General features: G+C 37.7%; 1 protein-coding gene across 10 annotated transcripts in view; it reads right to left on the reverse strand.

Annotated features, from left to right (window-relative positions):
• The window catches only part of LOC110831967 (retinal guanylyl cyclase 2), a 117,604-nt gene that overhangs the window by 25,912 nt on the left and 66,540 nt on the right, over positions 1 to 25,152 (reverse strand). For 8 of the 10 annotated variants that reach the window (XM_022068532.2, XM_022068536.2, XM_022068533.2 and 5 more), the window contains 6 exons: positions 24,053 to 24,216; positions 17,486 to 17,615; positions 8,033 to 8,188; positions 3,440 to 4,071; positions 2,596 to 2,977; positions 2,167 to 2,266 (listed from right to left, as the gene is read on the reverse strand). In XM_022068532.2, coding sequence (XP_021924224.1) covers positions 2,167 to 2,266; positions 2,596 to 2,977; positions 3,440 to 4,071; positions 8,033 to 8,188; positions 17,486 to 17,615; positions 24,053 to 24,216 — 1,564 coding nt within the window. The remainder of the gene's footprint in view (positions 1 to 2,166; positions 2,267 to 2,595; positions 2,978 to 3,439; positions 4,072 to 8,032; positions 8,189 to 17,485; positions 17,616 to 24,052; positions 24,217 to 25,152) is intronic. The other 2 variants (XM_022068539.2, XM_022068540.2) reach the window with 2 other exon arrangements.

Consider the following 25,152-nt stretch of genomic DNA (forward strand, 5'->3'; position numbering starts at 1 on the left):
CGTATCGTTTATTTTTTAAGACATCACAAACCCCATTTGGAGCGACAGAGGTAGCAAAACAGATTTACTGGCCGGAATTCCAAGCGCAGACCACGCGACCGGCTGAATGATCCATCATAACGACATATTTATAGCCCCGCGACTATATTTACACCTGTGGCTACAGAAACTGTGATACTGAAAGTTCAGGTCATGTTCCAGTAATAAACAGACTTATAAAAATCCTTTTCCCAGTCTTCTCATATTATTTTATACGGTTTTTCAGTATTAAAATATTTATGCGTACAACTCATAAGAAAATATGGAATAAATACACAACTTTAACCTAACTTCGTGCAGTATTTTATGACGCAATTATAGAGCTGAACGGCTTAAGGTGCTACGTTCAACCACTGGGGGCAGCAAATTTACTACGAGAGTGGAAAGAACGACCTTTTAACGCTAACGAGATGATTAATAAGTCTAGCTTCTGTTGTATTATAGATGTTAACAGAATAAAGAGACGGCGACTTTTAACACGGGGGAAGTTCGAGAAAGTTCTATTTTATATGCATGAAGACCAAAATGTTAATAAGAAATAGTGGGAAAAAGAAACGATTTTTAACTATAAAGCATAAAGAAAAATAAATGGGATTACAAATAATAATAACTGGACGTTTCCTGCTATATGAAATCCTATTTCTGTAATACCGTGTTTTCAAATTAAAAATATATAATTTACCCCCAACAAATACACTAAGGATGGGGGAATATGTAATTCAAAATAATACAACAGCCAGGAGATACTAATTCTAATTCGTTTATATTCAAACATGATACTGCCATGAATTTGTTTCTACTGACTCATACCACCAACGGCATCGAAATCTGCCACATCTGGATGGCAGACACAAGGAAAGATCCTAATAAGATTAATTGGACTTATGAGAAGAAAGAAAACTCTCCTACTCTTTTATTTCCATGGAATTTTCTATTTAATTTCACCTGTTAAACTCTGGGTATGAACACGACTCGTCGAACTGTGGATCGATCTTTATCGACAACAGTTCCTGCACTCGATAACACGGTAAAACAACGCAAGAGCGGAAATGCCTTCGAAATCGTGATCCTGGTGCTGATATCTCAAAGATCGTGAAGCCACTGTGTTCTGCTTGCTCATTTTAATTCCACGGCAATAAATTGCAGTGTCCTTTACACCTAGAAGTGCTTTAGTTTGTTCAGTGTGATAGTTCCCACTTTAACCGTCTCTCAGAGAAGACAACCCTTCCGCTTAAACGGCTGGATTTGCTTTATTATGCGCACATCGTCCGTGGATAACACGTGAGAAGCTCGTTTCATTCTCTGTAAATACACAAATACTGCAGAACAAACAGGGGGCTTTCTACACATGAAGAGAATGGCGTTAAGTACTAGACAACGAAGGCACACGAAAGTAAAATAAAAAGGTAAATTCAAGTGACCAATTAACATACTAACAAACTATATGAAAGCTGTTAAAAAAATTATCTTCCGCCTTTATGGAATAAAAAAATTAGTTACCTCGTACATAAACGGCTGCTGGGGGACCCACAACAAGCCAGTGCAAAAGAGTTTCTTTCTACATGTCCTAAACGTTCCTATGTTTCAACTTTAAACCGATGTTTAAACTACCTCGACGCTGCTGCCTCAAAGCGTACAGAGCATACCAGTACAGAAAACATTAAACAATTTAAAGATACAGATTAATATTCACGGATGAAGAAGGAAAAATAATATTTCTGTGGGAAATCCAATATTAAATAAATCGAAATCCGTATGGAGGATTTGCGACAATGTTTTGAACTACCGTCGTATATCAAACGCTCAGTTTTCTGCGTTCTTTTCCTCTGGCACCAAAGAAACTGAAAACTGAATACCTCTTGTAAATAGGCACACACGTCCTCTTTATTTCTAAACAAATGAACTCGTTTTCACTAGTAAATCATAATCAGCTGTGACAGTTTCGAATGGAGTTTATCATGTCAGAGAGATCCGTGGATTTCATTACCGCGCTCCATGCAATCAGCAGGGCATGTTTACATTTGTATAGTTTCCTTCACACCCAATAAATGGCTTTATATCCCTCACGTAATTGTGGATCGAATTTCATTGTTTAAATCGTGTAAACTATTAACAAAAATCTGTTACCTAGCAACGGCTCCAGCGATGACGAGGACGGCAGCGCAAAGAGCTGAACAGATGACGATCGCTGCTATGTGCGCTCCTCTCAGTATCAGCTCTGAACCTCCTGCAATGGGACACATCTATGTTGTACTGTTCGTACAAAACTCGGTTCTAATTATAGAAATCCTGGACATGAATATGCAAGATTCTCCAACTTTTCCTATTTCCCAAAGATCCATTTTATATTATTTTATCTATGCCTCGTGTTCTCTTGTTCGGTGGAGTATTCTCTTCCCTTCAGGCCTCCCGACCAGAAAGTTGGAAGCACAGTGTTACATGCCCCACCCATCTCATCCATTTTGAGTTGCAATTGATTATTATGAAGTATTCACACGAAAGAATAGGGCAGTGGCCAACTGGATCTACAAAGAGGTCTGTCTCTCAGGTTCTTACCTGTCTGCTCAGAATCCACACAACTGTCATCATCTCCAAATTCACACGTAACGCCTTCTTTTTTTATTCTGGCCCAGTCTTTCAACAGTGGAATCAGCGGAACCAAGAGGAGTCGAGACCCATTTCTCGTCTTATTGGCTTCTTGCCTCTTACTTGCTTCAATCTGCAGAAGCGGTCGCCATTTCCCCACAACCATGTTGCTCGTTGCCGTCGCGTTTATCAGCTCCTCGAACCAGTCCAGCAGTACAAAGCGGTAAGCACAGCCATCATCAGAACAGCCGCTATCGTGCTGTACCGCGGAACTGTGTTGATGTTTCCTGTTTCTTGTACTCAACAGTACCTTCAAAGCTTCCTTCACTTGTTGCCATAGTTCCCATTCATCCTACAAAAACGCCCATGTCCAGTACATCAGTATAACGAGTTCAGTGGTAGAGGATCATTTTATAAAAAATAATAGGCAATTAGTTGTTAAAGAAATTCATTGTTTTTATCGTACTCACATATTTTAATACGAGCGTACACTTTAATATTATACCCATCTACGCCCAGCTCACGTCTGCCAAGAGATAATTTTCCTCCATATGTTTAGACTAAAAAGTTGTATATAATTCTCATCTATTCCATGCATGCTACGCGTTCCACCCATCTCATTATCCTTGATCTGATATCCGTAATGCTATTTCGCGAATAGTGCAAGTTATAAAGTTCTACCTTCACTAAATCATTCCATAATATATATCTTCCATACGCGTATGCAGTTAACTTACCAAAAATACTATAGGATTACGTGGCATGAAGATAGAATATTGGCCTGTCAGGAACACGCACAGGCTGATGCACTCACCTCTGGATGCCGACTAAAGTTGCCTGCAGAGGGACCTTGGCTGAAGAGTTCCTCCACACTAACAGCACTGCCTGTCACAGTTAACACCAACATGGCCCTCTTGGTCGCCTGACTCATAGCTTCCGCTGGTAAATATCTCATCCACCTGGTGCTTGTATCCCCGGAGGGTCCCAAGATGTTCTTGGTACCACTACCAGGTATCGATCTCGAAAGTCTCCGTGTTTGAGTCGCTCTGGAGGTGATATCGATTCTGATATAACTTGGACTGGTACCTGTGTGTTCTGAGGTCGACAGGAAGTCTGATGAAGTGAAAGTTTCGTGAGATGTTTGAGCTACTTTAGGCAGTTGCGTAGAAGAGTGTTTATGAGAAAGCCTCGCGTTATGTCGAGGGTTTTGGAGATATGTGTAGCCTTCAGGACTTGAAGTGTGCGTAGTTGGTGCGATCATGGTGGGCTCGTGGATGGAGGATGATTCTGAGCTTGTTGGAGGGACAGGAAGGAATGGTGTGACCGATGTCAAGTGAACAGCGATCAGAGTGGTGTTCGGCAGATGAGCCAACCTAAGCGAACTGATGGCTAAGAGAAGATTGTCTGTTAGCGCTGAGCCCAGAAGTGGAAGACAGAGAATGATCGCTGTGGGAACAACATAGAAAAAACTCACATCAGTAGGCAACAAACAGAACAAGAAGAGGCTAGATAACGTTTTCGTTGGCACTAGTTTACTTTATATTAACACGCTGGTGGCTTTCCCCAGAATCAGCGACTTCAATTAAAACTAACATGGATATTCTATACATCCTTTAGAAGTTCCAAATGTCAAGTTTTAACAACATCTATCAAAGAACTCGAATATCCTAAAGCATAGATTGATACCCACATTACAGTATCGAGTCCTCTTGTCCCCACCCCTCGGACAAGGGTTCTCAAACTTTTTGTGCCTTGTACCCCTGATTAAGTCAAGTCTCGTACCCCATGAAAAAAGACATGGAAAATACACAACTTACATTTGAATTTTTTTATAGAAAACTAAGTACACAGTACAGCTTGGTTACAGCAAATTTAAATGCGATAAGTACATAAACTATAGGATTGGTCAAAGCTAGCGTTTAATTAATTCTGTAAGCTAGTATATGAAAGGGGATTTACCCCTGTAATGCATCTCTGGTATCCCAAGGGGCACCGGTACCACAGTTTAAAAACCGCTGCTCTAGGGGTCACGTTATTGCTACCTTAGTTGAAAGTTCCACGATTAAATTTAATACTACCTTCGAGGTATTCTATGGAACTCCTGCTTGAGATTCTTGGAAAGTAAATGAAAAGCTACGTTGCCATGGTTACTAGTTATTCTTGCTGATCTCACAACGAGACCACGCGACACAGCACGGCAGATTCATCAGGTGTTACATTTCTTCTACTGAGATATTTATTTTCACAGTAAGGGCTTGGCGAATGATCTGAACTAATGTTGTACGCAAGGCACATTAAGAAGTTTTCATATGACTCGACGGTCAACTTTGATATGAACAATCAAACTATGAAACAGTCGTTGAAGTGCCTGTTCACAGCGAAACCAATACCCATCGAGGAGTTTAATAAGTATTTTCCAGTACTTATAAGATAATAAATATAAGTTTTATAATGTATGTTCTTTACCAAAAATCACTACTTAGCCATAAATTAAAGGGGAGATAATTTAAGTCATAAAATCTGAAGATACACTACTTGAAATACCTAGACATAGATACAGGATATCATTAAAATAAGTCTTAAAAATAAACAGTAATGGCGTGGGTTCGATTTATCTATCTCAGGATAAGTGCCAGTGGGGAATTCTTCTAAACACACGCTAATAGAATGTTTGGTTCCACAAAAGGCGGAGAATTTATTGGACAGCTGTAGACTGTTTGCTTCTGAAAGATTCTGCTCTATGTAATCAGTTACTTGGACGTACTTCTTTTTTTGTAAAGGTAATACAGAGTTTCATTTCGGAAAGGAAGATTTAGTTTACCAATACGCACAATTTCTTTTTACCTTTTGAGCTCTTTATTAAACACAGAGGGAAGGGATATCCGTTTGGTGTTCGATGATTCCACAAAGAAACAGACCTACGTCACGGATAAAAAATGTTTTGTCAAAAGCTTTATAAAATCTGCTGCAGCACTTGACGTCATATTGGTCAGTATCGGTCAGAAAAACAGAACCCATTGGCGCGCGATCTTCACAGGACGTTTGGTATTATTGGTGTAAATTAGTAACGAATGACAGCTCAGACATTGCTGTCTGTGTCCTATAACTACGGGAAGACTGCTATTTTGTTGCTTTACAACCGTTTAATGCATAAAGTGATTACTATAGAGCATATTATTACTCCCTATCGTGAACCAATTGAATTCACTCCATCACCTTCTTTAATATTATCGTCCAAACTGCTCCTGTGGTCCCTAAGTCTTCCCACCGAGGTTCTTCGATAAATATGTATAAAATTTTCACCCCCATAACAATATAAGGCAAAAATACAAATTTTAACGCTCCTGATTATATTTTTCTCTGTCCCGTATCTTGTATCCTGTATCGTCTACTTTTCTCGAGCTTATAATTTTCCTTATCCTCCTCTTGTACTTCGTCAAGGATCTTCGCGGATGAAAACACATTCTGCATCTTGTACAGTTTTCATTCTTTGTGCGTAAGAGCGCGCGCGTTTTTGCAATGGTCGTCGAGTCTTTGTCACCGGTGTTCTGAACGCAAGTCTGCCACAGGAACACGGTGTCCATATTAGTATAGAAGGTAGCAGCGAGTCTCCACAGGGTGTATACAAGTTTTCCAGGTCATCTGGCTCAGTCTCTCCCATCAATAGACCTGCCTGCCTGCCGTTTCTCTTACTGACCCATGGATACATACTCTCTAACACCCGCAACAGACACGCTGGCGAGAAAGCTGTTTCGTTCTTAGTTTCCGAGTTACAGAAACCCCTCTTCATGGAATTCGAACTTCAGAGTTTCGACCTTTCTAAAATCTCCCCTTGACTTCAGGGCATAAGTATGCCAATCTTGGGGGATGAAATGGTTTATTCTACCTCGACATATAAGCGAACATCCATACACAATTTCAATTTTATAAGGTAAAATTACGTCAAACACATCATTAGCATTCATTAGTAATTATTTTATAAAATTACTAACTCATGCTATGAGTAATTTTAATAGGCTGGAGGGCTCCAATCTTTATATTCAAGTCCAGCGAGCCTTAGACTGAAGCACAAATTTAAGCAACTTGTGTCTTTACCAGCCTCAAAGTCATTTCTATCTCCTCCCCTTGTGACTTTATCTTTTTATTCGGACATGAGGTTTATAATTTCAAGCTCTCCACCATTTGCCTTTGTCTGTCCACATAGTCTTCCCACCTCCTTTTATATCTGACGTAAACAAATATTTCTTTATCAACCCTTTGAAGCCATAAAGAGGAACAATATAAACTGGGGTAGTAGAGATAGCCACTACATTTAACCGTGGGGGAGGAGATTTACGCAAAATTTCTGCTACGAAGGTTCCCAGACAGTTCCCACTCGTTCTTCTAGTAAAGGTAGGTTTCGTAAAGGTTGGAAGTAAAGACGTAAGGCCGAAGCTCGAGTTAAGAATCTGATCCGTACCTCAAAGAAAACAACACTTCTCCATTTCGAAGACGATCTGGTTAATGTTGGAAAAGAAATACTCCCTGTTTGCACTGAGAGTCACACAAAACTCACAAATACAAAATGCAGAGTTACTCTTTGTTAAAACAGGTGGTATATATAATTACCAGTGGGCTTTAAATGGTTAAGTTAAACTCAGTATACATTCAACATGTTTAAATTTATTTCCGAGTCTCAATGACGTCATTACGCGACGCATTCATACACTTTGCTCAAAGGAGTCTCGTTAAACTCATGAAGAATATTTAAATGCAATTCTCGTTACCTTAAAATTGACAGAATTGAAATGAGAGAAATTGTCAGAGCTAGAAGTTGGGTAAAAGGGCGTTATCCTCAGGCAACCGCTGGACTAGAATGGAGTGCCCTAATGACTTGTAACAGACATGACAGGTTACCTGAACACAATTTGGAAGAGTTCAGGACAGATTGCTCACGTAGCAGCAAAGTTTTCCGACTGCCATTGATTTTCAAATGGAGTGACAGCCTATAGTTAGTATACATGGAGGAGGTTGGTTACCATCCCATTTGCACTGTTAGTTATTGACCAGTTTGCCTGACAAACAGCGTGTCGCTGAAGGCCAAATGGTCTTGTCAATTTAACTACCAGCCATCAGCAATACGAACATGACGGCCTAGCAAACTTGTGTCGTGAGACAAAACCGAAACGCCATTCAATGTACAACATATCAGAATCCATTATGCAGCTGGAAGTCTCGAGAAATGTGCAGCCTTCGTCTGGGTAACATTTGAGGTGAATGAAAAATGACAATATGGGAACAGCATGAAATATTTTGGTTTAATTAGCAGGTTTTCTGAAATGGTCTATAAGATATCAAATGCAGTTGTATGTTCGGAATAAGAGACAAGGATTATCTAATTATCAAAGAATGTTAGAAGCTTACTTACCCCTACAAGGCGAGGTTTTCAGCGGCTCTAACTTAGCAGTTAGTCTTTCAACGGACATCGAGATATCGGGTAGTATGACAAGATGACGGACCACGAAGCCCTCCCTCCTCAGGGTCAAATCAACGGTGTGAGCTAACGGAAGCCACCAGCCCGTGTCTGCAAACAAAGAAACATAATCTGTCTTTCTTGCGACACGGGTGTTAAGTTGTACGCCACTGAAAACCTATGATGTCCAGATACATTCTTTTCTGTTTTACAAATCTGAATACCTTCGATGTTCAGATTTTCGACACATATATCACATTGGAGATTCAGATATTATGTTTATGTGTTATGTAAAACGTAATGGATATCGAAAGTTGATTCAAATAAGAGTTATAGATCTTAAGAAGATAGAAAGAGTTGACATATGATAATATGTCAACTCTTTCTATGATGAGTTTGTGTTGTGAAACTAGATATTGCGTCATTTCAATATCATGCACAGTAGCGGTCATATTGTAAATATTAAAATTAATATCGCCCAACAGTTTTAATTTATGCCTCCAAATTTAATAGATATTCATTCCGTAATTTAGAAAATAAAATCTGGACAGACAGAAAACACGACTACGAGTGAATCTGCTGAATGACAGCTCGTTCTTATTTTTATGCGTAAATCATCCAAAGCTTTCTTAATTAAACAGGCGTCAGCCAAGTTTTTTAAACAAAAACGTTAACCTTTGACCTATGTTTAAAATTCGTTTTTCCTCATAAACTACAGCAGTTGTTGAAACAGGAGCCTGCAATTCTCTCCTGCGTTTTACATTCGTGCTACAGAAATTAATTAACTCATATAAAGACAAGTGCAAAGGCAATTAATTAGATTATTATAAAATAAACATTTAACTCAACCCATTGGGCAAAGTAAAATTCTAGATGATGTTCACGAGTCATATTTTCGGACTTAATAGCATGAAAATTAGCCATTTTTTGTTGAAGAATTAAAATTTATGTGACTGTAAAGTGATGATAAAGACAGCTACAGGTTTGCTATGGGAACTGAAATAACAGTCTGGGGCATATTTTAAGATTAGTAAATGAGGGCATTAAATAAAATGTTAAAAGCGTAGTTTGTTAAAGATAGGACTCATAATTTTGGATAATAGGAAGTATATTTCCAGTAGACAGCGTGACACTTTTATTTTAATGCCTCAAACCTTATGATTACAGATAAGGCCTAAGTAGAATGGATATTTTACTAGTTTTTAACTACATAAGATGAAGCGCCCAAGCAGTGCTCCATAAAAGCGTGTAGCTGACGTCAATGTAAATCTTCACGCATTCTGTACTTCGGCGGCGTTGGACAGAGTTATGTGATCAGTTTCCCGCTGTGGCTGCTTTACTCTAAGGAAAAGATCTGTACCCAACGGAAAGGAAACTGATTGGGTCTAACGTCGGTGTTGACTTAAAAGAGAAGGGATAATTGCTGCACACACCGGGAATCGAACCACGCCTGCCCTCGGGCGTCCACCCTGTAGCCAGACATTTTATTGATTAAACTATTTTGTAATTATTCTATTAAGTAACTAACTCTATGATGCAGGATTTTCTTCAAAGGTTGGTAGTTACTCGACTGGCTAAGAAATGCTCTGACAGATTTTATCTTATGACAAAGACTTTCTCCTTCACAGCGCCTCTGAAGCATCGGTCACTTTCTACTGGACTACACGCCGTATCATCCCCAAAGACAGCCTCTTTAATAAATACTGCGTCTTCAAAAAACTCCAAGTTCATCATCGTATTTATAAATTACACAATTCGATGCTACAAGGTGCAATCGGAAGGTTTCCAGACTGCGCGTATAAAAACCCGTACACTTATCTCAGGTATTAAATTCATCCATCACCCTCGAAGTAGTTCCCCTGGGAGTGAACACAACGATCCCAGCGCCGCTGCCAAGCCTGGAAGCATCCCTGGAAATCTTTCTTTGTCAGCCTGTCAAGCATCATCTGCGATTCTGCCTGAATCTCTTGCCAAAGACTCGCCAAAACGGCTACGGAAACCTATGAAATGCTAAAGCAAGCATTTGGGGAGTCCGCAATGGGTCGTGCACAAACTTTTGTGTGGCATTCACGTTTTAAAAATGGCTGAACCTCTGTCGATGATGACGAGCGTTCTGGACGACCATCTTCGAGCACAACGCCCGAAAATGTTACGAAGATTCGGCAGGCCATTCACGAAGATCGACGTCGTACCATCAACGACTTGTGCGACATTGTTGGGATAGGCTATGGGATCTGTCAGTTGATTCTAAAGGAAGAACTCCAAATGCGACGCATCCTGTCTGAGGACCAGAAGCAGAATCGACTTCTCGTTTGTCAGGAGCTCAAAGATCTTACAAGAACCGACCCCAACTTCCTTTCTAAGCTCCGTGTGACTTCTTCCTCTTCCCAAAGATGAAAATTCAGCTAAAGGGAAGGAGATTTGAGACGATAGAAGAGATTCAGGCAGAATCGCAGATAGTGCTTGACAGGCTGACAAAGAAAGATTTCCAGGGATGCTTCCAGGCTTGGCAGCGGCGTTGGGATCGTTGTGTTCACTCCCAGGGGAACTACTACGAGGGTGATGGATGAATTTAATACCTGAGATAAGTGTACGGGTTTTTATACGCGCAGTCTTGAAACCTTCAGATCGCACGTCGTATAATGAGTTCAATCCTGTCCACCCTTCATAACTTATTTCGCTAACATCCAGTTTAATATTATCATCCAAATCCAATGTTTACTGTTATTATTTTTCACACACTTCTTTTGCATAGAACAGGCCTTCTCAATAATGGCATGCCTCAACAAACAATACAAAATTATTTGATGGTCAGCAAAAGTGTAAATGCAATCACGTGTGCGTAACAAGAGTTAAATAAACCAATTATATAAAACAAAAAAAAAGGAAAATATACATGGATAATGTACCAGAAGTTTGATGTTTAAATAACACATCATATTCTTAAAACTTCAGATTTAAAAAAATTTCCGTTTTCTAACGATATGTTGTAATTATACCGACGACGTATTCTGAATTTGAGAGTCTCGTTTTACAATACAAAAGTTCCGAATGCTTGAAAAAAAACATGTGTTCTAATTATTATTTTATGGAAATTTTACTTCATTACTTTCGAGTTTTAAAACCTGGGACGTCCCACAGAGTCTGTGCAAGAGTAATCAGATGATAACTTACAAAGCTTTTCTTTTGATTAAAATATCTTTCGTTCAGACAAGCAAATAGGTCACGAATGGAATTCACTTGTTTTATATTGTCAGTTTATTGTCTTATCTTACTTTACTGATTGTCAAGTAGTGTTCCGAACACTGAGACTTTTTCAGGGAAAGCATCTACATTAAAGTCGAAACACTAAACTGGATGCCTCCCTCCTAAATTTACAAGGATTAGAATATACAAAACTTCAATTTCACATGTTTTATGGGAATGATGCTTAATGGCTCAATAAAAACAGAGACTGGAAACAAAGCGCCTAGGAGATTATGCGCATTTAATAGAGCTACAGGAACAGGATAATAGAATAAACTGCTAATTTGAAGCGTCACACACCTGGGATAATTAAATAAAGTAGTAAGGCGAGCGCGTAATAGAGAGGTCATATACATCTGCCCGTCGTTAAAAACGCATATACAGAGTTTCAAAAGAATAATGGAATAATGCCGAGAAACTTTGCAGTATTTATTAACAGAAATACGGTGAAATCCCTCTTTTTTAGATAAACATATTCATAAGCGGCAAAGGACAGTCAGTTTATCACAGACTACCTACGTATTAACAGGAAAATGCTTATGACTGTTTGCCTGTATACATACATTATTATGACCGTTGCTATGGTAAGGCCGTTAAGAGATTCTCGGTCTTGCAGTTTGCATACTGACAGTAAAACCATTGCTGTCTACGTCTGGCCAATGAGTCATGATCCATAGTTCTTTTTACAGAGCATACAGTTTTTGGCCATTATTACTGTGGAAGATTATCAGAGATAAAAGTAAAACCTAAAGATATACGAGGGATGTAAGCTCACAGTGAAAAGGTCGCTGGTAATCGAAATTGCCTGTAGCTTAGCCTTACTTCTGGAAGGCGATGAGACAGAACACATTACACTGAAAGGAAGAATCATGAAGTATAAAATAAATGGGTGGATACGAGTTAGAGGGAGGAGAAACATTAATACGATGTGTATATGAGAAGTTGGTGCTTGGCTATATGCCGCGTTTATATAATTTTATTTACAATTTTCTATTACGTATAATCAGACATCGCATATTTCTAGAATTATTTCTAGAACGAAGGTCTTCTGGGTTGTAGCGCAGTGTAGTCTGAAGTTTACGAACGCTTCAGAGGTCCTTGCTACCTCCATCATCAGGGCAATAAGCCCAGATGATGGAGGAATCAACCCAGAAGACAGCCATCTTCGAACTCACCGCAGTGAAAACCTCAAATTCTATTTCTAAAACATTTAGTTACGGAACCGTTTTGATAACTTACAGCTCAGAAGAAAAAAAATGGCCATTATAATGCTCTTTTGCCAGCAACTGAGGAGAAATATGTTCTTTTATATAAAAACAGCGGAAATAATCATTTTCAAAGAAGTAGAAACTCAGCAGAAAGTGTAATTGTAAAAGGAATCAAAAGATTTAAAAACGAGGGAACAGAAAGAGAATTGGTTAAAGAAGCGTGAAAATGTAACGGCAAAGGGAAAAGGTTAAGAGGAACCGAACAGCAACAGATTAGACTACAGCAAAATACAGAAGAATCTAGAAAGAGAATGGAATACGAAAAGGCAGAACAAAAGCAATGGAAGCTAGAGAAACAAATGCAAAAAAAAAAAAAATCCCAAGACTTAGTAGATAAAAAAACACTTCAGAATCTAAGAGAAACATGAACAAGAAATAAGAAACGGAACATGAAAGAGGAATTAGACGACAGAAACAGATAGAAACAATGATTAGGGCATTGGCAAGTAACACAAGATAAAAGAGAAATTAAATTACAGAAATGTAAAAAAATCAATGGCGAGGAAATTATCATAAGAGACGAAAAATGAAAAATAAACTATATTACAGAAAAGCAGAAAAATACTGGCGAGGAAACTATCACGAAAAATAGAAGACAAAAGAAGAACAATCATATTGTGACTGCCATAGTCAAGACTTCACTTTATTTTAACCTTGATTTTATAAAAATTCTCTTGCTACCTCATAATGAAATGTTCTCCATTTAGTGTTTATTTATAAATAAAAGGGCAGTAACTATGAACAGCCATTTTGTTTTATGTAAGAAAAACTCGTGGTTTTAATGCTGATAATCTGTTTATAGGAACGTGGGGATCTTTGATAAGTTTTGAGTGCAAGAAATTTTTACGACAGAAGCGTGTTAATATTATCCCATAATAAACATCTCAGGCCCTTCTACTCCTTCACAACCTATAACCACGGGGTTTAAAGTCGACTCAAGAACACCGACTATCGCAACTATCTACACGCTAGGAAATCGAAAGTAAAATTAAACTGGGCTGACCTAATGTTCTCCGTAGTTTTATCACCATGACTAGGGCATCATTTTGTAGCCAGTGGCGTTTCCTTCATATGATTCAATTCAATTAATTCAATTAATTTATTTACGTGTTTGCCAACAGCAAGAAGCCAATAACAGGCAAACACTGATAATATATACAATAATAGTGAAATAAAAATTAAAAATATTACACAAACGGATTAACTAAACTTATAAATATACAGTATTAAATATAACTGCCAAGTACAGGCAAACCCAAAATAGAAACAATATTAACACAGAGCAAAAAATGAAGGAATATAAATAAAAACAAATAATCCACGTAGGGAACACTAATATAATTGTAAAACTTTAAAAAATATAAAAAAGACAGATAACCAAGCTAGATCATTTCCCTTGTTGAGAACGTTCGCTCAAGGGAGACAATGTTTGTGCTAAATACGTCCAAAGATTTACATACGTCATTTGCAGCGATGACGCACCTGGCTGAAGGACTATGCCTTAGTGCACTGCTCACACTAAAAGTAGAAAATTCTCTTATTTGCCTCGCCGGCACACGTAAACCAACAGCGTCCATAATGGAATGGCAATTTATTTTGCCCTTAAATACATTAATAAGAAATAACGCATCGAGATGTCGTCGTCTGGAATAAAGTGTTCTAAAATTTAAAGTAGATAGGATCAGTTCATATTTTCGGGGGATATTAAACTGGAAAAATCGGTAATTGCATAAACTGGCAAATTTTCTTTGAATATTTTCTAATTTATTAGAATCTGTCTGTGTAAGATTATTCCAAACGACCGAGGCATACTCAAGCTTTGACCTAATTAAAGCATTATATAAAACAACAAGGCTGTCTAAAGAGGAAAAATTATAAGTAATAAAACGAATAAGCCCCAAGGTCCTTAGTGCCTGGGAATGAACACAATTTACATGACAGTGAAAATACAGTTTACTGTCTAACAAGACACCAAGATCTTTTATACAATTAGTACGCAAGATTAAAAAGTCACTAACAATGTAATTAAAATGGATACTGTTGGTTTTACGTGTGAACGATATAATTTTGGTTTTCTCTATGTTAAGTTCCATATTGTTATCATTACACCACTCATGTACGGAATCGATATCTGCTTGAAGAGCTCTGCAGTCATGCACAGATTTAATATCGCGATATAGTTTCAAGTCATCGGCAAATAAGAGAAATTTAGAATACTTAATTTTGTCGCAAAGGTCGTTAATAAAAATATTAAATAAGAGAGGTCCCAAGGTAGAGCCTTGCGGCACTCCAGATAACACCGCGTAGAAAGAAGAAGACTGTCCTAAAATGCGAACAAAGGCAGATCTGGATGATAAATAACTTTTGAACCACTTGACATAAGGAGAAGATAGTCCAAATTTATTTAGCTTTTTCAAAAGAATAGAATGCGGGACTGAATCAAAGGCCTGCCTAAGATCAAAATACACAGAGTCGATCTGTCCCTGTGAACAAACAGACGGCTGAACATCATTAAGGTAGGTAACTAAATTAGTTACCGTAGATTTTGATTTACAAAAACCATGATGACTGGGGTATAATTTGAATTTGAAATAAAAGGAAAGGTGATCATGAACAATGCTTTCAAAAATTTTGGAGAGGTTATTAAGGATCGAAATAGGCCTATAGTTAGATACTAAGGCGCTGTTGCCTTTCTTAAAAATCGGCACGACAGCCGCTCGCTTCCATAACAAAGGAAAGTTCCCACTAGATAAACTAAGGTTGAAAATATGGCGTAAAAGAGGAGTTAAAATCTCAGAACAACCTTTTATGACGAAAGTCGGGATTTCATCGGGTCCGACGCATTTCGTCGAACGGAGACGACTAATTGCCCGCGTAACATCATCAACAGAGACACGAGGAATATTCAAAACATCAGAATAGGCGAAGTCAGAACTAGTCGTAACATTAACGCAAGAAGGGGAGTTAAAAACAGAACGAAAGCGGTCAGCAAAAGCCTCAGCAATTGCCTGGGGTTCGGTGATAAAACTGTCTCCAACTTTAATTTGTGTAATCGACTGGTCTTTCTTTTTGAAATTAGAAATATATTTCCAAAAGTGCTTTGGTTGGGTTTTCAAATTTTCTTCAATAGTTTTTAACCAAACCAATCTATCTGATTTAATAGTCAATTTAACTAGTTTACGATAGTGGGAAAAAACGCTATAATGATAATCAGATTTAGATTTTTTGAATTTCTTAAGAGATGCATTCTTCTTTCTAATGTAATAGACAAGAGTTTTGGAAAACCAATGAGGAAATGCAGAATTTCTGGGTTTTACAAGGGGAATAGCTAGGTTGATGGCCTTCGACACAGTAGCCGTGAGATTATTAACTGCAGCATCAACCGAGCTTTCATTAAGAACGCAAGACCAGTCAGAGTTTTCTAGGGTATGGTAAAGTAATAAGTAGTCTCCTTTCCCGTAATTGCGTCGAGGAGTAAGCGAGGTATGTTGCTAGTCAAGACTTAGTTTAAGATTAAGGACAAGAGGCGGATGATAGTGGTCAGGAGGGACCAGCGAGTGAGGAGAAAGGGAAATGCTGAGATCGCTGAAGTTTGTAAAGACAAGGTCGAGCAGGGCATTGTTAGGAACGCAGTCGTTGCGCTGATTTAGACCAAGAAAGCACGAGGTGGCGTAAAGAGAATTTCCTTTAATTTTGCTATAGTAATAACAATTAGAGGAAGGGGTGCCGTTTAGCCAGTCAAAATTGGGGACATTAAAATCTCCTAACATGACCACCCGATAGAGATGCGAGTTTAGGTTTACTTCTAAAGTGTTTAGATAATTTTCAATTGCTTTTATATCACAATCCGGCGCAAAGTAATGATTCCCTATAAGTAGACTGTGGTTGTCTCTAACAGGAATTTCAATCCACACACACTCTTCAATCGTGATGATATGGATTATAACTTTTCAAGAAAGTATCGTTTGTGATAAAGAGTCGTACAACCTGAAACTGGAGTTTACATTGAAGTGTGTGGCTTCATATTCTGCTTCTTACATCTTACACCTTTGCGTGCTTAAAACTCTGGTTCAGTTCAATACGTTTTTTGTAAAACAAACGACGAGACTGGATATGTTAAAAGAAACCATTTATTTTCTTGTTTGAACAATACGAGCGATTCTACAACGATGGAATCAATATTTATACATATTTAATCTAACATCGCATTGAGTTTTTGTAACTGAACGAGTCCTGTCCGTCATAATTAATCAGTTAATCGATTCGAAATTTTTAGGCTTCCAGTTCTGCAGTATACACTAGTTTCAATAACAAATAACAATTTTGTATTTAAAGTACAAATAATAAAATAAGTCTGCAATATCAGACCACACTTGTATTTGAAATTTAGATTTGTTTTGTTAAGACTACAAGGCAAGTGACGCACTAATTAGAACAAAATTACCACCCTTAAATGGGAATCAGTGTGCTTATTTCAAATTACCCCTTATTTGTCATAAAAGAAAGCAGGAACTTTTGGAACAAATATTTAAACAATGAAGGAATCATTAATGTTTTCAAATTCCTTGTTAAATATTTAAGAATAGATATTAGGAAATTGGCATTATAAGTAAAATATTTGCTTCATATGCATATGTTTATCAGACGTAAATATTGCAACAATTATTTATACATGTTATTCACGAAATAATCTCAACTACGAAAACACACAAACTCCTTTTCCTCCAGTTTATGTAAAGATTTGTAATGAAAAAACAATATTTATCTATTTTCTTTGAAGAAACTTAAGACATCTGTGTTACACTTTCAAACACCTCTGATTAGATCACAAAATCTGTAGCGTCAAGTTTCTTATCTACTATTACAAAATATCCGAAACATGAGACTGACTTACCTGCTGTGATGATGGCACTGTATTTCCACCGGAAGTGACTGACAATTGTGACGAGGGCGTTGGCAGTAGCCGACAAAGACGGCACAAGCCTGTAGAACGTGGAGTACTTATTTCTATCCGACAGAGGGCTCTGTTGGGAAGACAAATTCTATTAGAATTGCGTGTCTGTTTATATGCCTAAATAATTACAAGATCAGTGATTTTAAGAAACACGTTCAAGTTTTGAATGCGCCCGAAAGGGATTTCTTTGCTTTAGGTGACAAAATCTCTGCTCCGTGGAGTTGGGAGTTTCAAAATTGAAATATGAGAATAACCATGTATATGTAGCTACGATGTCCCCATTTTGTGTTCACAGTTTCACTGTATGCGCTTCGTACAAAGAGTGGGTAAAAACAGTAACTTACGAGGGCTCCAGTAGAGTATGTTGCTGGCGAAAACGCAATAGAATTAATGTGTTGACGTTCAGTGAATGAAACGCAATCGAGGGTCAGCTGCTATTCTCACCGCCTCTAGAGCAAAAGAATTATATGCAGACAGCAGAGAAAACTGGACCGGGGTTAAATGCGGCTGGATGAAAGTGAAAATTAATTGCAGGCGTTGACTGATAGCCCATCTGGACTTGGATGAAAGTGCATTTAAAACAAAGTTTTTACTGGGGTTCCTCGACTTTGTGTGACGTGAACCGAAGTGTGAAGTGATGAAGTAATATTGTGGAAGGTGATACGATCTTTTCAAATGTTGGTAACCGAATACAAGACGAGACGACGTCATAACCCAGAAGAACACAAACGACATACTCACCTCAGTAAAAAAATTTAAATCTCAGGGACCTTTACTAATAACAACAAAAGTTCAATTTCTGATAACTGTTACATTGTTTTACAGCTTTCTTCTTTACTTTAATTCAATATTAAATATGTGGTAAGCACACAATTTAGAAAAAAAATTATGTTGTGGATACAAAATTCTAGTCGGAGACCTTGGAAGGAAGAAACCAGTGGGAAACGTAGTGCCGACGGGAGGATAATATTAAAATTGACCTTAAAAGAGGTTGTGAATAAACTGGATGAAACTAGATAAAGATACAGTAAATTACAGTACAGCTGAGTCTTCTGTGAACAGAGCAACAAATATTGACTATTTGAGCGACTATCAGTTTCTCGGTAAGGACACTCCACTCAGGCCTGATCAGGTACTTATTTATTGCTAGTAGAGTACAAGGGTATCTGCGCTTTTAGTAGTCGTAATTAAATTGAAAGACGATAAAAAGGCTAGAACCACCACCCAAAAATGGGGAATGATAATGGAGATTGCCCACCAGCAAGTAAAGTAACAAGACAAAATTGAATTAAAACACTCTTCAAAGTTCATTAAAACTTAATATGAAAGAAAGGCGGAAGAAAGGTGGTATTCGTTCAAGAAATGCGAGATCAAATGGTAGAATACGGGGCAATAAGGAAATTGTCGACACGAAATTTACAAAGGAGTTCAATCTTCTGGGCCTCTGTTCGTCCTTAAAAAGTGAGAGCAAATGTTTCTCGAATTTACCAGCAGAGACATTCTCATCCCTTACGTTAAACACGGTTCGTGCGTGATTCTGTAAATTTCATTACAATTCCTTCACTGTATTGATCCAGTACAGCAGCCATGTTTTCTAAAATATCAGCAATAATAGCCTTTAATGACGGTAGTTCGACCTTTACAAATCAAAAGGCTTTTCGTGTTTTGGATATTACAGAAATTGTTGTCAGATTCTTGGGATGTGAAATAAATTCATAAAATATTACTAAGATGTTAACTATTTAATTTATGTTATATGAAAGACGAACTAATTAACAATTCCACAAGATGGGACCTCTTTAGAAATGATAATAATTATTCACCCGGTTAAGAAAGTCCGTGCTGATATGATACTCACAAAATCCCGCCACTCAATCGTAATATGATTTGTTTGAATTATTCCATACCTTCACACCACATTTCTCCAACATTTATCTCAACAATATGCTACTCCTACCTGATCCAAGTAATGTCGTCCCTTGAAGTACTCCGAACAATATTTTATATGCATTTATAACTTCCCAAGTATTTTACATGACTAACTCCGCGGAGCAATGTTCGTGCTAAAAAGCTAACAGTACGCTCAGATCGTCAAGAAATTCCGCGTCTTTTATGGGACCCGAAAGTTTATTACCGTGTTCACAAGAGCCCAACCATGCGTGTTACACATCCCATATATTTTCTCCTCCTTGATAATAGGTAGAACTGCTTTGCGGAAACACGGTACAGCGAAACCCAAAAAGCGAACTTTAACAAGAACCAATGCGGTTATATGAAATAGAGGAATTTGGGCTACAAGTATTGATTTAATCTAGTGAAAGCACCGTTTGACTCGTGTTATTATTAGGGCAAACTGAAGAGCGTTGTTAAATAGATCTTACATAAAAACACAGATTTACAAAAGGATTTATAAGTAATATTGCGCATGGTGGAGTAAAGACTTCTAAATCGGGGAGAAAGAACTGAATTTAAATCACCACAAATGAAATGTTGGAAGAGAAGCTTACGACCGAAAGCATGGAATTTGGTAACAAAAACAAAATAAAGAAAAGAAACCAAAGTAAAAGGAATCACTGTGTAGAGACTAGAAAATAAAATGGCTCGGTTAAGAGAAAGGTGGGAGAAGACGAATCGCGAAAGCAGTTAATTCAATTTACACCAACTACAAAACGTCTGAGGTTGAGACGAACACGGAGAGTTTAGAAATTTCATAACAGGCATAGAAGAACATAATATGAAGGACCAGAGCTGTCCTCTGAGGAGTACGCGAAAGGTGAATGTATGGAAATAGTCACGACCAAAAATAATAAGACAAATATCAAATAATTTCAGTGGGGTCTGAATAAAGCCGCTTGCTTATTTTGACAGTCATAAACATTTTATATATATATTCCCGTTCACCAAAGAATAATAATTCAATATGTATGCTCATTTTGATACATTTCTATTGCAACGACATAATTTATACATATATGAAACCCTCGGCTCTTTGCTCAGTAAGTTATTCTTGTCATATTCCAATGCAAGATTCCCAAAAGGAGATTACCGTCACAAGAAATTCTTCTTACTGTGAAATAGTTAGACATGTCCACATGAATATACTGATATGTCACTTCGTAAACGATGTTCGTTATGTGTCGGAATTTCATTCACTTTTATCTTAATACATTGTTAGAAAAAAGAAGAAAATTCCAATAAGATGTCTCTCTTTATCTTCACCTTAATACTTACTATCTGTCTGATGCACTCTGTTAAGTTCCGTTAAACAACAGTCAAATAGAAACGATTACAAACTGAATATAACAAATGCGTTGAATAAAATTTGAGAGAGTTGCTAAATGTTTTCACATAAAAAATTGTAAATATATCTCTTAAAGTCGTCGATTTGTAGGAGAATCCCAAACCTATCAAACTGTTGAAAGAATCAATCGATTCGCCTTTCGAAGCCTCTAGAATCAAATTCTGGACATCTGGATAGACGGCACGACAACAGGTTAATCATCTACCTTAAAGTTTGCTGATTTATCCAAAGTGTCTCTTAAAATTATTTTGTACTTTGGAAACGTTTGTATAACTTGCGTTACATTTATGGAACGAAAATTCATATGAGGTCAAAAATGACATTAGGTACTGAAAAAGTTGGGTTAACACTAACGTTGTAAGACTTGAGGTTCTCACAGCGGTGAGTATGAAGATATCTGTCTTCTGGGTTATTGCACTAACACTAACGTTCTTTGCAAGGGTCTAGGCTAGAACTTAAAACACTTGGGAAACATTCTGTAATATATTAATTATTATTTTTTTACGTTCAGGAATGCAATACTACATTAATGGTCCATATAATAAAATTGGATCGCAAGGTATCAGAACATAAAGGTAAAGATATATACACAAGATAGAAGGAAAGACGTAGGAGATGAAGGTTGTATGAGGAAACATGGAAATAGAAAAACTCAATAAGAAGACTAGACTAGACATCATTTATACTTTCATAACGACTGAGAGGTGGGGGTGTAGGATGTGATTTCTATTTAATTCCGTGAGGATTTTTGACATTCCAAATAGAGCGTTCCATGACTAAAAATCCAATAATTCTTTGGGAAAATTCCATTCTATTCTAATTTTAAGAGCGCCTATATATTGAGTACGTAAAATATTTTGAATTTCTCAGCAACCAACATAATTCCACATGCCAAAAAATTTCTAAGAGAACAAAGAATGAGGTTAGCGCAAAGACATTCTTCCAAGATGTGCCTGAAGTGTGCTAGTCTCTGTTCTACCTTCACGGGATATTTCTCGAATGTAGATAAGTCTGAGAACTCATCGAGAAAAACATGTATCAGTTTTCTCTTAATATTTCGCATAAGGTACTTAATATTCCATAGTATTATTAGTATAGGTTTATAAGAATTTCACGGCCAAATTTTCTTTGTGTAAACTGGCTGGATCGAGAGGCTTGTGATTCATCTCAGTCCAGTTACAGGAATTATACTGCTCTGACTTTTACCAGCACGTCCCCTATACAACTTTACGGCGTGATGCTTTATCCCAGGGGCCACATCCACTTCTTAAACAATTCTGTCCAAATAATAATACTGAAGAAACTATTCATGTTTAAAAGTTTCGTTGTTAAATATTTCAAAATTACTGTTAAGAAAGTGTTCTGTATTTAGACTACTACTAGGAATGAAATATTTACTTGATACGTGCTTATAGGAAGTACATACTATATGTTATTCGTGGAAAAGGTTTTATATTCCCTTCATTACAGAGACAGAGTAAGCAGACATAAAGTACGGCAAATCACTACGACTAGTGACTAAATTTTAACAAATATCATCATAATGGCGTGTTAACAGAAAGCTGAACCAGGGTAGCTCAGTCAGTATAATTGTTGGACGGTTCGATTTCAATTTCGACATGGATATTCTTTTCTTCGCCATCATTTCCAAACCGTCTCTGAGGTCCGTCCAACTTCGTACATAAGGGGTGCTGTGATTTCTTTCTTAGGAATAAAGCGACAGTAGCGTGAAGCTGACGACTTACCTCCACGTAGTGAAAAGTGTAAGAAAGAGTGTGCTAAATGCATTTATGGCATTGCGCTTAATTAAGAGAAGGTACAACTTTAAGTTAATGGTACACAACCGTAATGGCTTTCAAATCTAATATTTGAAGTTGCTATCCCACTTTATGCACAGCTAACGCCCTTCAGTTAGATGTAGACGATGGAATCACGAAATAGAAAGTTCGAAATTACCCACAATGTTCGATTTTCTGTAAGCTGTAATGTCTTGAATTTGTCGCTGTTTGTGTGGGAAACTTCTCCGTTACAGACGTCGCGCGTGTCCAGCAGTATAAATAAAAATGGTTAAACTTTATACGTAGATCTACAGTGGGGACGTTGAGAAAGCCGTTCAGTTCGTATTTGACACGACAAAATATTACATCAGTATCACACACAAATTTTCATGTTGTTAATAAAACCACTCCGTTTAATTAGTACCAATGACAGCCTGAAAAAGGGAAAAGCAAAGCAAAGCAAAGTAGAAGCATCATAATTGTATTTTCTGAGAGCAATAATTGGATGTCGGCTACAAATACATTGCACATAAGAAATGACGTGAAAATAGTTACATTATTTTATTTATTTAGTGTTCTGTCTGACGACAGGTCCATATGAACAGGATCCTTCCATCCTTTTCTCGGACTGGGACCTGTTCATATACGTTCTTGGCAGATGATCCAGAAGTGGTTTGCCATTGCCTTCTTCTGTGTGTGAATAGAGTAATTGTTGGGATGCCACGGAGAAACCGGGGAAGCCCCCGGAGGAAAACTCCGTGTTGCCTAGACCACGGCCATGCCCAACACAAGTTATAAATTCGGGCACCGCCGGGAATCGAATCGAATCGAACCGCTAGACCACCGTGGCATTTTAGTTTACATTACATGACACGAAAATGAGAGACTACATAAAGGCGGATGTGTCATGCCGAAAGGACTGTCATTTCTCGTATTCTACGAACACTTTTTATGGCCCTGAACGAAAAATAAATCCGAGATGTGATGAAATGATATTTACGAGGTTTTAAACAGAACCTCATTTCATTACACAGGCTCACGTCACCTTTAGCTGAATTTTCTAATTAAATTTTGTAAAACAAAAATACATGTCTCCATGCAATCCAAGATGTTTTAGGGCATATGGCACAACCTGGATGACCAAGTGTAAGACTCAATCAATTCCTCCTGCGACACCGTACAAAAATTGTCTCGTGCTCTGACAAATTTGAACGCAACTGTCACTTACCGGGTCCTGGCAGGAACTGCTACAGAAAAGCTAAATTGTAATTTATATATATATATATATATATATATATATATATATATATATATTGACTAGTTTTTTTGAGGAAAAAACCTTATAAGAATTAGCGGTGAGTTATGAAGTTCTAGCCGGTAGCCAGGAAGTGACAGCTTCATTGAACTTGATCAGTGAAGTAGTTTTACCTGCGGGCAGCTCCAGGTAATAAAAGATTTGGTTCTGCGGGCCGCCAGTTTCGCCACGGTCTCGCACAGCACGGGGTCCACAGAGCCAATCAGTGCTGTCGTACTCCTGTCAGTCAGAGCTTCCAGCAGCGCTGTCAGCCCTCCGAGCCTATCTTCACACACGGCTGATAAAAAACAAAAACAAGAACAAAAACAGTCCGCATGGTTTAAGCGAACGAAAAGCCAGATCGCTATGAAGACTTCTGTCTTCTGGGTTGTAGCGCCATGTAGTCTGGTAGAAGTTTACCGATTCCTCGCGCGTAGCTTACCCATCGCCCTAATGATGGAGGCAGCAAGTTCCTTTGAAACGTCGGTATACTTCCACCAGACTACAAGGTGCTACAACCTAGAAGACAGCCATCTTCAAACTCGCCGACAGGAGAACCTGTAATCCGACGCCAGATTTTTCGTTCGAAGCCCGTTCACGGAAGTTATAACTGGTCGGTTTTTCAAAGATGATCTTTGAACTGTGTATTCTATATTACGTAACACCGAATTGTGCTGACCTGTGTGAGTAACGAATCGGAAAGAAAGTTATCCGCCATTTTCACACCAGCACAAATAAATGTGAAATTAATTTAAGCACATTTTCCATTTATTTGTTGAAATATAAAGCAGTTGTACATAAGTGGCTTTATGACATGCACTTAAAAATTTAAATTTATTGAAATTAGAACACTTTTGTCCGTCTGTCATATATACTTCGAGAACTGAGTAGGGCCAATAAAACATCAAAACGGACCGAGAGTTTGGCACGTGTGGTCTGAAGAAAATAAATAATACCACGCAACTCTTCGTCAGAATAGTCGGTTTCCGGCCAGGGATACTTCTACAAGTTAGGAATAAACTAGTTTAGAAGTAAACAGATAAATCAGTACAGGTTTAGGTACATATGAGAATATGGCGTAACCATTATCTAAAAAACTTCGTAATATAATGATAAGTAACAAATAATATGGTAGAAAAGATGGAAGAGAGAAAGTAATATATTCGTAGCATTACCGTACTGCTTTTTATCACATGTGAATTTAAATTATTTTCGAATAACGTAAGCCACTGAT

The sequence above is a fragment of the Zootermopsis nevadensis genome, unplaced genomic scaffold (genome assembly GCF_977971745.1).
Source record: "Zootermopsis nevadensis isolate Lab colony 2312 unplaced genomic scaffold, Znev_1.0 Znev_ptg000024l, whole genome shotgun sequence".
Classification (NCBI taxonomy): domain Eukaryota; kingdom Metazoa; phylum Arthropoda; class Insecta; order Blattodea; family Termopsidae; genus Zootermopsis; species Zootermopsis nevadensis.